This window comes from Alnus glutinosa, chromosome 1, assembly GCF_958979055.1.
Source record: "Alnus glutinosa chromosome 1, dhAlnGlut1.1, whole genome shotgun sequence".
NCBI classification, from domain to species: Eukaryota; Viridiplantae; Streptophyta; class Magnoliopsida; order Fagales; family Betulaceae; genus Alnus; species Alnus glutinosa.
The window spans coordinates 35,111,228-35,129,299 of record NC_084886.1 but is presented as its reverse complement, the minus strand read 5'-3'; the positions used below and the strand labels follow the sequence as shown (position 1 = coordinate 35,129,299).

The following is an 18,072-nucleotide window of genomic DNA, read 5'->3' as shown; positions in this document are numbered from 1 at the left end:
GAAGTGCTTTGATACCCATGATCGGTAAGGGAATTGACAACCGAGCTCAGATCTGATGGCTGTTTTTTGCTTGCTGGTAAGCTTTCTGCAAATGTTTATTTAAGAGGCGCTGTCGGTGCACTTCCCGTATGATCTCGTTAGTTCTTTGCGGGGCCTTTTGCTTGGCTTACTGACCTTTGAAGTCAAGTTTGGAATACAAACTCGGTGTGTGAGCTCGGAATGCAAGCTCGAAATCTGAGCTTGGAGTGAGCTCGGAACTGCGCTGCTCCGAATGTAAGCTCTCCCTTCTTCTTTGTTGCCAAAGGACCGAGATGGAGATGTTGATAGCCGAGTATTGGGAAGACTTCGTCAACGCGGATCCACCAACAAACTCGCGGTTTGTACCAAGAACCCACTCCTCTGCATCTTCATTGCGGTGGGTCACTGAACGGTGAAGAGGATAGCAACCGGACGGAAAAAGGAAAGCAGTGCTTCATGAATTGGGTGCCTCGTGAATGGGTAACATTGCGGGCTTTTTAAATTAACTGTAGTTCTTTGCTTTGCACCTCAGGGTCCAAATCCGTTCATGGTGCCACTACCCGTCGCCAAGAGCATAGGGTTGCATCATTACTCATTTAATGTGAATCAGAAGGGCTTGGGACGCTTGTATCGAGACGAGTTGGTGTCGGCCTTCGAAGACCTGAAAATCCGAGAAGCACACAACATGTTGTGAAACCCACCAGCCCATGTTGCCTCCACTTCTTGTCCGGAAGTTTAGTCTGCATGCATCCAAAGAAAATGGCTGTACTGGATTGGTGGCGACATCCTCCCAGGAGGTGGCACCCCCCTCATAAGAGTTGGGCACCGAGGGTGACAGCCCTGCATCCTTCTACCTGGAGACTCCAGGCGACGAGGTGAACATTCGAGCTCCAGGCAATCCTCAAGGCGAGGCTGACTGGGAAGGCCATACCTCACGAAGTACATCTGCGGTGTACTCATGCGGCTAAGGTGGGTTGCTTGCTTTTATGAACCGATAAAGTTATAGGCTGAAATGGACCACCAAAGCCGCCCCGGTAGCTGAAGAAGAGAATCGGTGTTCCTTGAATGGGCATTGCCGTGGGTCGCGGGCAAGCGAGCTATGGCGGTGCGATTCGAAGACGAACGCGGGTTTTTGTAACCCGGGTGAAGGAGAGGCTCTAGGATGCCAAAAAATGGATTTGAAAACCTTTGAGCCTAGCCTTTGGTCTACAGTGCTGCAGCCTGCATGCATAAACACGTGCCCATCTGTATGTGTCGTGCAAATGGCTCAGGAAGCCACGTGATTCATTATCCGAGTCTAAATGGACAGAGAGGCCCTGGTACACGCTTCACGCCGATATCCTTGCTCGGCTGAAACCCCAAAGCTAGGTGCCGACATCGATTTTGGTAATGATCGAGACCGAGACCGAGCTCCTTGAACCAAGAAGATCCTGATTATGGCCGTCTCATTAGCGACATAACTGATTCTGGCGGGCCCCGATTCAAAGGCTAATCCGACAGGTTGCTTCACATTGAAACGGTCGGACGTATTTTGCTCTGGGCTAGTGTTGAGAAGGCCATGCTCCTGAAGTGGGGACGGTGATGACCCAGCATGGTGCTCAAAAATCTGGGGACATTGATTTGTGCGAACAAAAAGTGATGAGGGTGCTGGATTTAGAACTGTAATTGCTTCGGAGAAGTGCTCGACGTCAGACTGCCGAAGATGTTGAGGCTGAATTTAAACTCTACTCGGTGAACTTGGAGTTGCCCGGGAGCCGTTCCGGCATTTCCCTCTACGGCTCACGGGACTGAATTTTTCGCCATGCAGATGAGTGGTTTCTTCCAGTATCATGACCATATAATGTACACGAGGTACCTGTTTTACCCTCAACAGAAGATCTGCTATGTGTGAGCCGGGACCTGCTCCACTCTCCCTCTTAACGAAGGGTGTCACTGACCACCTGTCACCATTTCGTAATTTTCTTTTTCTAAGGAACGATTGAATCGTTCCCACAGATGGCGCCAAACTGTTGATGATGATTTTCATCCCGGTGACGTGGCAACCTCAGATTCGCCCCTTTGCCTGAAACCTGCAACAAAACAAAGACCCGCTGGGGGTTGGCCGGCGGTGCCTCCTCTGATGCCCAAATCAGTTGGAGTGTGAGAGGGAGAGAGTATGAAGCTTAATGTTAGATCTTATCCATACCTCTTAGATGATAGGTATATATATATACTCCACTTCACTGTTGATGAATAGCAAAAAGTCTTGTTATTGTACAGTGTGAACAGTGACTAGTAAGGTGTGAAGATGCTAGGCATGGTGCTACATGCTGATTTCTGACCTGATTTGACAAGTACTAAGATCCTAATAAATGCTAAGGATCCTGGTGATTCCCGACCAACCATATAATACCGAGACCTTTTCCATTCCCGACCAAGCCTACCTTCCCGACCAAATGTATTGCCCGAGTAATCACTCCCGACTGAGTATAGTCCGACACGTGCACTACCCGAGTGGGGAATAATAATTCCCCAACAGCTTGAAACTGAGATCAGATGAGAACCAGCTGTGATTTTGTTGGGTTGGAAAGTCAGATCGCCAAGACTCATGGCTCGAGTAACCCTCGGCACTTTGAGTGTGTCGCGAGAGTTAAGGGGCTCAGGAGGTGGAACCTGCATCTAGTGGCGCCCGCAGAAGACGACTCAAAAGCGGTGACTATGCTGAAACAGCGGGACCTGGTTTGATCTGCAATAGTAACGTGGCTCATCGTCGGGCTTCACTCTGCTACAACTTGTCATTTGCCCAATAAAGAGATGTTCTAGATTCATGGTTGGTCGACAGTATATCTGTTTGGTTGTAACTCTGGCCTCAGTAAATGCCCTTTAGACTAGTCTTTCGGATGGGGGTGCCACAGTATTTCTAGATCTGCATATTTTTATGCCTCCGTGGCTCGGAATTCCCAACCTTGTGAATTGATCATTTTTTACGACATTGGGATAGAAAAGTCCTTAGCAATCAAACACCTAGTCTCTCTTTTGGATTTCTCCCACAGCTCGATTATATATGCTGTCGAAGATCCATTTTGTGTCGGAGTGGAAAGATCATTAACATCCTCTCCATTAATATCCTGAGTCAAAAGCATTGAACATGAAGATGCACAAATACCACTCTTTTTTTTTATACTTCTGGCAAGCTGGGGCTTAAAAGCAAGAGAGTTGGTGGGTTTTGTACGAAATTGTACGCCATTCTCAGAGAATGGCTTAGATAACTACAGATATAAGGCCAATTAAAATGCTATAATCTTCTAAACAGATCAGAAGGTCAAATTATCATATAGAGACCGAAGGGTGTTCATCAATTACTTTTATCAATACCTTTTAATTATAGGTATCACACGTAAAAGTAAGATAACATTCAAATTTATCCATTGTTAAAGAGATAATTTTGTATGAATAATGGTGCTCCCAGAAAAGCTTCATTTTGACACATGCATAGAAAAATTGCACAAAATTCAATAAAGCAATATTTGTGTTTCTCACAACTTTCCCAATGAGACTTGGCCGCCTCTCAACCTCTAGCTTAAAGACAAAACTTGCAAACAGTAATGGATGATTCAAGCATGACTCTCTCAATAAGCAAATTAGACATTAATTGTAGACTCCTACAAGTCGTGCTAAACAACAGCGACTCCAATATTCATGTAGCAATTACTCAGAGAAGATATCTCATAATATGAGAATGTAGAAAACTTATCTCATATTTAATGGAGCTTAGCACTGATTTAGTGCTAGTTGAGCGCAAATCTGTCAGTTGAACGTGATCCATGAAGCGTGAGTTTAGATTTGCAAATTTGTTCCGAATGGATGATGCGGATCTGCTGTGCGTAAATTTATGTAGATCTATTATGTTTTAACTCAGATTTGCTGCAAGTAAGCCCAGATCTGTGTGAATCTGCTTCTTCTGTTGATGAAAGATGTGATTTGATTGCAAGTCACCGTTCTGAATTTATTTTTCGCAAGAAACGATTCATCGCTTTCCACAGACGGCGCCAAACTGTTAGAACAGTTTTCAGTCCGATGACGTGTTGATCTTTGATTTGCCGTGTTCTTCATAATCTGTAAGGAAGAACAAACAATGCGTCAGAGGGGGGTCTCCTGACGTCGCCTCTCCGATGCCAAAGTCAATGGGCCATTTTGGAGAGTATTGAGAGTCGAGAGTATAGTATATTTTCAGCATATATTCAGAGTGTATTTTGTACATGGGGTAGTAGCCTATTTATAAGCACATAATTCTCAACCGCATTGTTCCACCTTCATGTCATGGCTGAGTGGGACCCTTAGTGGGATGAGATAGAGGATAAGTAGGAGAGTGGGAGAGTGAGACACTTACTCCTCATGGGATAATATATTTATTCCATGTGTTCCAAACATAGCCTTCAAAGTGTTATAAGACTCTGTTAAACCTTAGTGACTGAGCGGGTCAAGTTGGGCCAGCAATATCAACTGGGCCCTGGTTCGGATATAGGCCCATTTGCCTAGGGGATGATAATTTCCCTAACAGATAGTATGCAAGAATGGTCCAATACTCTATCTAGCTACTATAGCTACTAGAAAGGAAAGCCCATAAATTTTTGTTATTTTAGATTTTTTTTTTTTAAAAAAATAAATTTATAGTTTTTTTTTTTTTTTTTTTTAATTTTATTAAATTTATGAAGGACATTTTTATCATTAAGGGAGATATTGAAATTTTACAATATTGAGCACCAACTCAAAATTAAAAACAAAAAAAAAAATAAAAAAAATGAAGCACTGACCAAGTGACCATTTTGAAACCCCAGTTGTGGGAGGCGAAGACCGAGAGGTTTCCCGTGCGAGAAAGCAGTGGAGAGAGAAATGGGACTTAGAGCATTCCTAGCAGCTTCCCTTCCCTTCCTCTTCATTTTCCCTAAATGTAGGGAATAAAACTACTTTTTGCTTCCCTATCAAAAAACATCCCACAGTAGCTTCCCTTCATTTTTCCCTATATCATTAAAATATTATTTTGTTACTTTTACTTTAATTAAAAGTAAGAAAAGAAAGAGATAAAGTAAGAGAGAGATTATTTTTTTAGAATAAACAATTAATTGGGATGTGAACAGTGCTTCCCAATGCATTGGGAAGCACTGTTCACTTCCTAGGGAACAGATAATTGTAGGGAAGCTGCTGTGGGATGGTTTTTTTGACTTTCTTAAAATTTTTCTTAAAATTTAGGGAACAGATCCCTTGTAGGGAAGTTACTAATAATGCTATTAAGTAATGTAAAAGTAATGAACGGTGTCGATTATATTTTACAATTTTTAAGCAAAACGACAAGGTCCAGCAGGGCGTAGGGGGTAAGAAAACGTTGAAGCAGTTCACGCCGTCCTCCTTCTTCTTTTTCAGAGAGCTATATGAAATTACGTAACATAGTGGTGAATCCTACGGATTTTAGTCATATTTGAGAAACCTGAGAAGATTGATGCTAAGCTCGGGAATAATGATTCAATGCCACCCAAATATACAACTTTTCACCACCTTGCCTATGTGGCGAGGTGGTCTCCCACTATTTTTTGAGTTTTTTTATTTTTTAAAAATAAATTAAGGTGGGGGACCACCTTGCCACATAGACAAGGTGGTGAAAAGTTGTATATTTAGGTGGTAGTGAATCATTACTCTAAGCTCGGTTGTTATGGGCTCCCTCAAATTCCACTTCCCTCGAGTGGGTCTTCTCCAAAACGTCTCGAAACCCCACCCACGCTCTTCAGTGGTGAGCTGTGGCCTCAGGGGCGGACCCAGAAAGCCTCTGTGGAGGAAAAGCGTGCTGTCCTCCGAAGCCATTCAAGCAGTTCATTCCTTGAAGCTAGCCAGATCATCCGCACCCAAATTGCAACAGGTTTTCAATGCCAGACTCACCAGGCTCTTGAAGGCAGACTTGTTAGACACCTTGGCTGAAATCCAAAGACAAAACCTATTGGACTTGGCCCTTCAGGTATTTTGGATGGAGAAAGTTCTTGGGTTCTTGTTAAGATGGTCAACATTCGAATCACTGATTTCCTGATTGTCTTAGAACCTTGTAGAACTCTGTTCTTTACGAACTACAAATATTAAGAAACTCGGCTTGTGTGAATGTCATGCTATTTTTCCTCCGTTCAATGTTCTTTTCCTTTTGGGGCTTCTATTGAGCTGGAAATTTAATGTGGGTAAATTATAATAATTTATAAATTTAATTATTTGAAACTAATTACAGCATGAAGAAATTGCATTGTTTGTGTATTGTCTAACACGATCCTCTTGGTTGCCACTCCATTCATCTGAATTAGTTTCAATTGTTGGGTATTTTTGTCATTAGATAATGTATCTGTTTGCAAAAATATTGTTCAGGATCCTAAAAAAGAAAAAGAAAAATGGGGAATACTCTCTTAAGACTTAAGAAAATGAGGAAATTTATCTGTGAGCTTTTTGATTGTGGTGCCTCCCATGTTGTATGATATCAATGGCTTTGGTTTGATTTTCTTTAGCAATATGTGATAATCAATGGTATCTTCTAGCTGTCAAGCTGGCCACTTCTTTGACAAGGCAAACAGGTTGAGTGGTTTGCCAAAGCAGATGCACAAATTAAATAATTATTGCTTTAGGAAATATCTCTTAGCTCTTGGAAATGGACTAGCTGGTTCCTTGTCCTTCCTGTGCAACTGGCCAGTTTACCAGTTTCCATGATGCTTGTTCCAATCAAGAAAGCTGTATGACTAAGTTCTGGCCTACCGTTAACTGTTATGTTTCTTTGATTGCCCAATTTTTTGTATCAGTTGAATATCCGTTCTAGTTTATCTGAGTATAAATCAGGTTTTAGGTGTTCCAATTTGTGCGCAAGGAAGAGTGGTATGAACCAGATTTGCTCATTTACTGTGACATGATTCTATTGTTGGGAAAGAACAAATTGATTGAAATGGCTGAAGAGCTGTTTTCTGAACTAAAGAAAGAAGGCTTAGAACCCAACACAAGGGCTTTTGCTGAGATGATTGGAGCATACATGCAAGTGGGTATGATAGAAAAGGCAATGGAGACATATGAATCGATGAAAGCATCAGGTTGTGCACCAGATAGGTTAACGTTTATGATATTGATAAGAAACCTTGAGAAGGCTGGGAAAGAAGAAGTAGCAGCAATGGTAAAGAAGGAATGTGCTGAATATGTTGATTCTCCTGAGAAATTCCTTGAAGAAGTCGAACAGAAATATGTAAGGAATTTAAGTCTTTATGCACTCATGTTCATCATTTTTTGCTCTACAGCACAAGCCAAGGTAATTTTTCCTATGTCTCTTCATTAATATAGGGAAACAAAGCTGTATTCTCTGACTGTTATATGAAGGAAAATCCACATCAGGGCAGTATTATGGGAAAAAACTCACTGCATGTCATTTGTAGAAGGCATAGATGCCTCTTTTAGAGCAGTCCTTAGATTTTTTTTTTCACTGCATGGAAAGTTCCCTGCCCAACAATATGAGCTGGTTCATGTGTAAACTTTCCATGGGCATTCACTTGTGTGCATCATTATTCAATTTATCCGTTAATGACCAACAGTTGATGTAGAATGGTGTCACTTTCATGAATAATCAGCGTTGATGGATTGTGTGCTCATTTGTATTGAGTATCTGACTTTGGCTTCTTTTATTGTTTCAGAGAAAAAGGCAATTGCTCAATCTTGTGTGAAAACTACTGGTACTCGGCTACATTTGAGTTGCATGGCATGAGGCAATAGACTTATTGGCCAGGCTCTCATTGTCGCTTGTTGAAGCATTTGTCAACGACTCAATGGAGTAAAGATGATGAGCTAAGGGATTTGGTTTGGCAGTGTTATTCTTTTATGAATAAATCAGCACATTTCTAGGCCTTGCCTTTGTCAATACCTACGTAGTTAGTTTGATTCTCCATGTGATATTAACCAAAACTGGATATGCCAAAGGCTCTACATATACATAACCAGAAATGGTGAGTACGAATTTCATCTCATGACCATCCCATTAACAATCTTCTTTTTTCTTTTTCATACTTAATAAGGAAACCCAAATTAATTGTAAAGCCTAATTAATAAGATGTGCCTAATTATAAAGCCTAATTATAGTTTCCGTTTATTTCTATGTTAGTGATGCAGCCAAATGCTCCCTTTGTCAACGTTCCCAAATTTCTGGCATAAGAGGTTGTGTTTTTTTGTCCCAGCCATGAAATGCCGGGTAAAAAGGAAAAGCTTAAGCATATTAAATCTCGAGGGGCACAAACCAATTCCAGAAAAATCTGAACCTTGTCTTGTATTTGTCCCTGGCAGTCAGTTTGTTCTGAGCAAACAAACATATAAATATGAAAAGTATACCTGTCTTAAGGTGCATGGGATTTCACCATTTACCAAGAATTTGAATGCAAAGGATGTAACCAAATAAGAAAACATTGGATTTCCTCTTAACCACATTCACAAAATTGACAATTGTTGTACAAGAAAGTAATTCTTTTTTTATTTTTCTTTTCCATGTTCTCCTCTTGTCAAAGTAAATCTACAAAGAAATGCCTAATAATATAGATATTACAAGCCACAATTCATATGAGAACATGGGCTAGTTTCCTCCACTGGAGCAAGAGAAAAATAATAAAATAAAAAATTCCAAACTGACAAAAAATAATGAATATTACAACTACTTTATTTTTTTAGCTAGCTAAGTAGCTGGGACTTGGGAGAGCTGTTGAACACATCGTGTCACATCAATGCTCTAGAAAGCACCATCTCCAACTCTTGGTGAGTCTAGTTCTGTGTTGGAAGGTGTTGAAGGAACATCATCAATTCTTGGAAATCAAGCTTATGAAGCTTATCTGACCACTGAATATAAGGTAACAGCTCATTTTAACTATTTCACATATAATGATCACCATCACGAAAGAAAATGTGATTCGATCGAGCCGACTGTCCAGAAATTTGTATGGAGAAAAAGGCATAACCAAATGGTAAACACCAAAATGTTTTTAATGCCATACAGATTCACAGCGACAGACTTTCATAAATGATTTGCAAAGTTTCAAAAAAAAATCACATTTACTAGGAAACAAATTGACTAGCTGATGCTATTGACAATCTGCTGATAGATATCAGTTTTAGAATGACATATTTGCTTTCAGAAATAGGTAGGATTTTGAGAAAAGATATCATTCTGCCAAGTGAAGCACATGAATAGCAAGACCGAATGAGAAGCTTACAGAAACACCACAATGATAAGTTCAAAAGTGGCACCCAGATGGTAGATTGAATATTTTAGACAACAATTAATCCCACAACATTTGGTGTTAACTGCAAGATCATGTGAAATACAAGCTCTTCTATAAACAAAGCTGTGAAACATGCTTGCCTTTATATTTCTCACTATTAGGCCAACGACAGTGAAAAGAAACATTGACATCGACATTTTCGACCATTAACCAGAGATCGATGAGCCCAATGTAACGACCCAAGGAAAAAAGCGATAGCTACATCTGCGCTATCACCCCAAAAAGACTAGTCAATTTGAAGCTTTTTCAAGAATCCATTATAAAACCCAGTTTCACCGAGTAACTAGGTAATGTGGGACTTAGCACTTATAAGTATCTTTATAAACCACTCACTCTATGTAAGCTATTCATCTCTTTCCAATAAGGGATTGGGGTGTTACAAACTCTCCCTCTTAAACTCCTGACATCCTTGTCAAGGCCATGTAATGCGGTGCTCCAGTACCATATGACCTGACGTTACTAGGTGGCTCTGATACCAATTGTAATGACCCAGGAAAAAAACGCTAGCTTCATCTACGCTATCACTTCAAAAAGACTAGTCAATTTGGAGCTTTTTCAAGAATTCATTATAAAGCTCAGTTTCACCTACTAACTAGGCAATGTGGGACTTAGCACCCATGAGTATCTTTATAAACTACTCATTCTATTTGAGCTATTCATCTCTTCCCAATATGAGACTCGGGTGTTGCACCAAAAGCAAAAAGTGTCCGCTCACCGTTAAAAGAAAACTGTCAAATATATATGCAAGGAAATCTGGCAATGCATCTCCTTCCGCAAGATATGTGTCCCACAGGCGAGTAACAAGATGGAAAGGCATCTAACAAGACAGAAGCTGTATTAGCTTTGCATAAATGATAAAAGCACTAGATCACGGCTAAAGCTCTGTTGCAAATTAATGTTCTCAGCTACAACTTAAGCAATTCCTTCAATTTAAACACAAGCCTCTGAATTCTTGGTTGAGCAAATGTGTAATGGTCTTGCAATCAGCCTCCATGTTAGAGATTTTTTCTGGAGTTAAATCAGAGATTGACCAGTTATCCACACCCCCTTCTAAGTGTTCAGAAAAGAAAACAACTAGGAAGGGTGTAACTAGATCATTTATTCCCTGAACATATCCACTTTCACTTGCAGGATGCTGAATGGACCTGGAAAGAAAAATCAAGAAACAGAGGTGTTGGTACAGTTTCCGGTATGGTGTGAATCTGCACGTTCTCCTGATGTTCTTCACGCTTCTTAATAAATCTGTAAAACAACAAAAACTAAGGGACCCTTCCGGGGGTCCTCTCCGGTGCCTAAATTAGCTTCTGTAAGAAAATAATACTCTGTGCACAAAAACTGAGTCTTCGTTTATACCTGGGGTATGAGCCTATTTATAGGCAAAGTGGTGGAGTCAAAGCTGGATTAGAATTCCTGCTCCTTGTCGATCTAGAACTGTTGTCAGAGTTCTAATTGAACTTTAATCCTTCTTAGACTTCTAATTTGACATCTTCTTAGACTTCTGATCTGATATCTTCTTAGACTTCTGATATGATCATTATTCTTATCTGTTTGGACCTTATTTGACTTTTGAATCTCCTCTTTGGATCGGGTTAAGTGGAATTTATCCCCAACAGTTACCCCCCAATTCCCTTATCCGAAGCTTGCTTGAATAATGGGAATTCCATGTCTAAGGAAACCCGAGCTTTGTCTCCTTCTGAAAACCTGCTAACCTGCAAAACCTGAGGGTTAAATCTTACCCCCATTACCTTCTTGTTTTTCCTTAGGGTTTTCTCCATGTCTCATGAAAAACTTGCAAAACCCGAGGGTTAAATCCGACCCCCCTAGCTCTCTTTATTTCTCTCTCTCGGCAATGATTGATCCGAGAATGCTTTCTTGTTGCTCTCGGCAAGGACTGATCTGAGACTCTCGGCTAGGACTGATCCGAGAGTTTTTCTTCTTGCTCTCGGCTAGGACTGATCCGAGAGGCTCCTTCTCGGCTAGGACTGATCCGAGAAGTTTTTTCTTGCTCTCGGCTAGGACTGATCCTCGAGGCTAGCCGAGAACCGAGAAGTTTCTTCTTGCTCTCGGCTAGGACTGATCCGAGAGGCTCCTTCTCGGCTAGGACTGATCCGAGAAGTTTTTTCTTGCTCTCGGCTAGGACTGATCCGAGAGGCTTCTTCTCGGCTAGGACTGATCCGAGAAGTTTCTTTTTGCTCTCGGCTAGGACTGATCCGAGAAGCTCCTTCTCGGCTAGGACTGATCTGAGAAGTTTTTTCTTGCTCTCGGCTAGGACTGATCCGAGAGGCTCCTTCTCGGCTAGGACTGATCCGAGAAGTTTCTTCTTGCTCTCGGCTAGGACTGATTCGAGACTCTCGGCTAGGACTGATCCGAGAGTTTCTTCTTGCACTCGGCTAGGACTGATCCGAGAGGCTTTACCGACAAAATAAGCGACATTAACGGGTTCCCGGTCCCTAGACCGGGAACACTCCGATGCTTAAGTCAGCTTTATTCATTTATTCTGAAAATACTTATTCCCAAAATCTGGGGAATTTTCTGTCTAGTCAGAATTAAAAATAAAAGTCTAGTTCTTTGCAAATATAAATGATAAAAAATAAAAGCAAGCCTGAAATTCCCGAAAGTCGTTTTTATGGGATCACGGGCAGATACTGCTGTTGCCTCGACTCTCTATGCCTAGGGCTTCTGCTTCCTCGGTTTTCTCTTCTTTCTATGTCATCTCGGGGATCATTCTCTTGATGCCTCTCGCCTAGTTGAGGACGGTCTCGGGGATAGTAATCATGTGGCTGCTGATCTCGGGGCTGATAGTCCTGATGATTCCAAGGCCTATTATTTCCTTGCTGGTTCCGTTTTTCTCCTAAGAACCGAACTAGCTTGCCATTCTTTATGAATTCTTCTATTAACAACCTTAGGGTTACGTACCCCTCGGTGTAATGACCTGCTTGTTTATGAAAATCACAATATTTGCCTGCATTCCTGTAAGGAGGATTACCTGGTATCTTTTGTGGTTCCCGGAACACGGGATCTCATTTCATCTCCATAAGGACTTCTGATATCTCGGCATTGAGAGGTGTAAATTGTAATCTTTGAACTTCTTTACCTGCCTCTGCTCTTCCCCATCAGTTTTCTTGAATTCTTTCCTTTTCTTTTCTGGGGCTGTCTCTCGGGGTGGCCTAGAACTGGCCATAGACTTCAGCGTTTCTTCCTGATTGATGAATTCTTCTATCTTATCCATGAGGCCCTGCAAGGTACTCGGTTGCTTACGGACCAACTTCTTCATCAAAGGCTCCTCGAGTGAAATTCCTTGATAAATGGCAGCAAAGACCATATCCTCGGTTGGATCTTGGACGGTTACCTTCTCTCGGTTAAACCGAGCCATGAACTCCTTAAGACTTTCGTTGCTTTGCTGGTGCAATGATAGCAAATATCCCGAAGGCTTCTTCCTTGTTCGGAAAGCTAGAAATTCGGTTAGGAATATTTTGGACAACTCCTTGAACTGATCAACAGAATTCGGGGGCAGCTTCCTGAACCAGTCCCTGGCATTCCCCGAAAGAGTAAGGGGGAAGGTGTCCCATGAAGGTCTAGATGACCTTGAAAATTCTCTAGGTGATCTAGAGGATCTTCGTCTCCAACATAACTTAGAATTTGGGGTACCTTAAACTTCTCGGGTAGCCGATAATCTGCTACTCGTCTGGTGAAAGGTGAGTCTGTACCCCTTAGGAGCTTATCCACAACTACAGATCTGCTTTTGCCATTCCTTTCCATCTCCATGTGTGTGCACCTTCTCTCTAGTTCGGCAATAACTCTGCTTAGATCTCCTTGGTGGTCATCCTCCTTCCGAGGATTAGTGTTGCTGTTGTGATCTTCTTCCTCACGCTCATCCCTGTTCATCTCGGGATTGGGCTGTCTCAGCCTCATGCGTAACAATTCTGCATTTAAGTCTTCAATCTGTGCTTCTAACACTGCTATCCAATCTTGGTTTCCACCGGGCGGTGGAGGCTGTGGATCATTCTGAATAACCGGTTCTTGTGGGGCCACGGGCTGTCGATTGGTCTGGCTTCCGGAACGTGTGTTCATCACCATGCTGGATCTTCGTTTTCTTTTATGAGGAACGAATAATCGTTCTCACAGACGGCGCCAAACTGTTGGTACAGTTTCCGGTATGGTGTGAATCTGCACGTTCTCCTGATGTTCTTCACGCTTCTTAATAAATCTGCAAAACAACAAAAACTAAGGGACCCTTCCGGGGGTCCTCTCCGATGCCTAAATTAGCTTCTGTAAGAAAATAATACTCTGTGCATAAAAACTGAGTCTTCGTTTATACCTGAGGTATGAGCCTATTTATAGGCAAAGTGGTGGAGTCAAAGCTGGATTAGAATTCCTGCTCCTTGTCGATCTAGAACTGTTGTCAGAGTTCTAATTGAACTTTAATCCTTCTTAGACTTCTAATTTGATATCTTCTTAGACTTCTGATCTGATATCTTCTTAGACTTCTGATATGATCATTATTCTTATCTGTTTGGACCTTATTTGACTTTTGAATCTCCTCTTTGGATCGGGTTGAGTGGAATTTATCCCCAACAAGAGGAATTAATACTATGACAATATAAGAAAAATACTCCAATGAGGACACTTACACAGCTATGCACATATTTATTTATCTGTGTTTGACTATCTATTTCCACGCACAAGAATCATGAATAGTAAACCTTTTTTCATTTTCCTTTTGTCTTTTTCATAGGCATAACTCACACATCCATACGAATTGAAACCATGACCTAACCCTCCATCCTTTATTAATTAGAGGAGGAGACCATTGTCAATATGTGATGTCCCACATCGCCTCGATATGGGAATGAGTTGTGTTTATATGTATATTCACAACCTTCTTAACACAACGCATTTTAAAGCCGTAATGACCATGAACCTATCAAAACTTCGTAGTTAAGCGTGCTTCTGAAAAAGTAGTATTAAGATGGGTGACTACATGAGAAGTCTGGTTGGGGGAGCCAAAAAACAGACAAATTGTATCGTTGGGAATAGGTCATTACACGATAAATGGTAAAACAATATGAAAATAATGAATAATAAAGTTTGTTTGACAAGAAAAACCAAAAATACTTCTCAATTTTCAAATGTTGCAAAACACTTCTTAGACAAAAGTTAATCAAATGGATTTTCAATTGTGGTCCCACTAATTAACACACTTTTGTCTATGAAGTGTTTTGCAACGTAAAGAGCTTCTCAAAGGAATTCTTCTAGGAGATTTTCAGTGTGATCTTCTTGATCAGTTGGATACTTTTCAGCAAGGTGACTTGTGTGATTGAAATGCGAGGAAATGTAAGAAATTATTTATTAAGGCTGAAGCAATAGATAAAAAGTGTGACTATTGCGCAATTCAAAAGTGAGATGAGATCTGAAATTAAAAAAGAAATGTCAACTCTATTTAGAAGATCTCGAACATGCAATTGAAACAAAGCTATCCAGTTTGAGATGTTCATAGGGCAATTTTTTTTTAAGTAAAATAAATATCATTAAAAAGCGAAAGTCACCATTGCTTTCCCTTTAAAGACACCACAAGAGGTAAGAATGCACAATTTTCCACACAACATTCAAAGTTCAACCACCAATTGACCAACAAGCAAACAAGTTGGCTACTTTACTAGGCATCGCCCAAGACGACTAAGGGCATGTTTGGGTAATAAGTATTTTTCAAATACTTTTCAAATATTGTTTTTTAAAATTTAAATTCTATTAAGATTTTATCCAATTTTTTCTAATTTTGTCTTAGGTTTTCTAAACCATCCAAACATAATTTCAAAAACACAATTTCTCTCGGTATTCGAAAATTTTCAAAAAAAATCACACATCCAAACTGGCCCAAAAAAGGGCATTCCATAAGGCGCAAGCAACCTCACAACAGAAGAGAAGATGGCCTACAGACTCTTCATTCCTTTTGCACATACAGTATCTATTAACTTCAAGGACATGTCGCTTCCTTAAATTGTCCATAGCAAGGATCTTCCTTAGGGTTGTCGACCAAGCAAAAAATGTCGTTCTCAAAGGAACCTTAGTCCACCAAATTCTATTCCAATGGAAAGGAGTGTCATCGTTACAAGTAAGGACACTGTAGAAGGAGCAAACAATGAACTCCTTTCTGGATGTGGACCACCAAAGATTGTCTTTACCATCCCATCTTACTTTAATTGAATACAAAAAATTGAAGAATGAGGCAAAGACCTGCACCTCCCAATCATGAGCCACTCTAACAAAACTTACGTTCCACTGATTTGAGTCACCACAAGACTCCAAGTGAGCCACTACTAAAATATACTTTGCACAAGTAATACTATATAAATCTGGAAAGGCTTCCTTTAAGGCCTTGTCCTTGCACCACAGATCATGCCAGAATATGTGAAGAATCTACAATTTATGAAGCCTGAACATAGTGCCAAATTGCCCAAACTGAGTGCCAAACACAGTGCCAAATTGTACAAATCATGCCAGAGATGTTCATAGGATTTTTGAAGAATCTTCAATTTCCAAGCCTAACCAAAGTGCCAAATTGCCCAAACTGCAAGCAAGAAGGCCTGAACAGTAAGACCAGCCAACATAAAAGCCTAAACAAAGAGCTAAACGCTTAAAAGGGAAATTGGAAAGCCAAAAAAATGTACACTAGTCAACCAGAAATGTTTGCTGGAAACTTAGGGCAGAGGAAAGAGCAACTAGTAGAGCTTAAGCAGCAAGGTCAAGAGTCAGGACAGCATGCAAAAAGTCCAAATAGCAGAGGCTACAAGCAAAATAGCCTACTAAACAAGTCAAAATACCTAGACAACTTACAAGTGAGTCAAAACAACAACATGAAAGGTTCATGGAGGAAACTTTCAACAAAAAGGAAGCTCTCATATTGATTTACAAAAACAAGATCAAAGATGAGGGCAAATAAATAGAGGTCAAACAGGTTGTTAGATCAAAGGAAATTGCAATTTCAACTGGAAGGTTGCGTTCTTTTGTATCATCAACACTATTCAAGAGCTTTTCTAGAAGAGGATAAAGTTGAAGCAAAAGAAGACACTTTGTTGAGTAAAGAATTAAAGATACAAGTTCCTTTTTTGTTGTCACTACAAAGGGCTCTCAAGAAGATCTAAAAAAGTGGAGCAAGGAAACAAGGAAATAAAATAGATCAAAAGCCTATTTCAATAGCTCATCGTCCGCATCAAGTTAAGGTTGTACCACCTGCATTGGTGGTTCCTATTATTGATGGAATCATTCTTAAAAAGTTAAACACTCACATTGAAAAAGATGAGGAAAAAATTACAAAAAAAAAAGGCGCGCAGGGAGTGGGGGGGTGGTGGGAGGGGGGTTGGGGGTTCAAGCTTCAAGCTTCAAGCTTTTTAAGCCATGTCTAGTGCCATTACTAGGATGTAAGTTAAGAAACTGGGAATTTATTAATTGATACTTTTAAAAACTTGACTACGCATTTTCTCCGGAATGATGCAGATAGCAAAGAGAGAATTTCCTTTTTATTAATGAGTGTTTTAGTTTCTCCATACTATTCCAAGCAGCTAGTTGGGCTTTGATAATGAGTGAGGTTTATATAAGGTATGTAATAATACTGTTAGATGTAAATGAATAGTTGAAAAAATAGAGACCTATATAAGGCATGTATTGATAATTTCAGAAGTCGATGGAAAGTTGGGTATGTAAAGGCTTACATAAGGCCTGTATAGGTATTTTTTGAGGGAGGGGAAAACATGGGAAGCAGAGATGTTTGTTTAGTGTTTGTTTGGTGTGTGACGCATCTTTCTTTGGAAAAGATGGAATCCTATTGTGATGCTAAGGTTGATCTTTATTCTTCTTTGTCTCTCTACCTTTTTTTTTTTTTTTTTTTTTACTTGTTTGCAGTGTTCCATCCCCTTTACTCAAATTATTCCAGCCCCGAACCCAATCTACAAACCTAATCTGCACAGACCTATTTCAGATTTGTTAGTTTCCTCTAAACCAATCACAAAATTATTGAATTCTTAGTCATTGAGTACTAAACTATAAGATCCTGCATCAAAAAGTCATGAAGTCAAAACAACTTCACCAGACCTAATGGTTTGCATGTTATGCAGTAAACAGTACACCTACAAACCAGTACTGAGATTTGTTTGTCTTAAAACTATTGGCAAATTCAAGCTGAGCACAGCTGGTTGCCTATAAGAGTACATGAACTTTTTATTTTTTTATGATGAGGAACCCCTCTAAGGCAGTGCACTTCGTGTACCCACTCCTGTCGGGTAAACTTTGAATCAGTGCAAAGCACCCCCTCCACATTGATCAGGTAATACTCCGGCTTCACCGGCGTGCTGGCCCCAAAGAATTGTTTATACCCAAGGGAATTTGAACATTAGATCTAATGGAAATGCTACTAAGACCAAGGCTTTCATTCCATTTAAGCACCAAAAAGCAAGAAAAAAAAAAGGTCAAACAAAGCTTGGGCTATGAGCAAGTCAAATTCAAAGCAAATCCCGAAAATCTAGCATGATGATACTTGTGTCTTCTCAAGTCGCAATGTGCTCACAATCCCTGGTGAAGTAAGCAATGCAACATTGTTGTAAAACTTATTCAATTTGTAATTCTACCATCTATAGTAAACTCTATCCCAAGGTGGATATACTAGATAGTGATTGGAAGTTAGAAACTTGTGTAACCATTTTCAGTCAAATCCTTGCAATGGTAGATAAGCATATAATTAGAAAAAGAAAAAAGA

At 40.3% G+C, this 18,072-nt stretch overlaps 1 protein-coding gene across 1 annotated transcript; it reads left to right on the top strand.

Moving 5' to 3' along the window:
* Nucleotides 1–5,696: 5,696 nt before the first annotated feature.
* On the top strand, nt 5,697–7,943 carry LOC133879369 (protein THYLAKOID ASSEMBLY 8-like, chloroplastic). The gene is made up of 3 exons (XM_062317912.1): nt 5,697–6,004; nt 6,866–7,252; nt 7,695–7,943. The coding sequence occupies exons 1-3, from the start codon at nt 5,705–5,707 to the stop codon at nt 7,722–7,724; spliced, it is 717 nt and encodes a 238-aa protein (XP_062173896.1). The 5' UTR covers nt 5,697–5,704; the 3' UTR covers nt 7,725–7,943.
* The last annotated feature ends 10,129 nt before the right edge of the window (nt 7,944–18,072 follow it).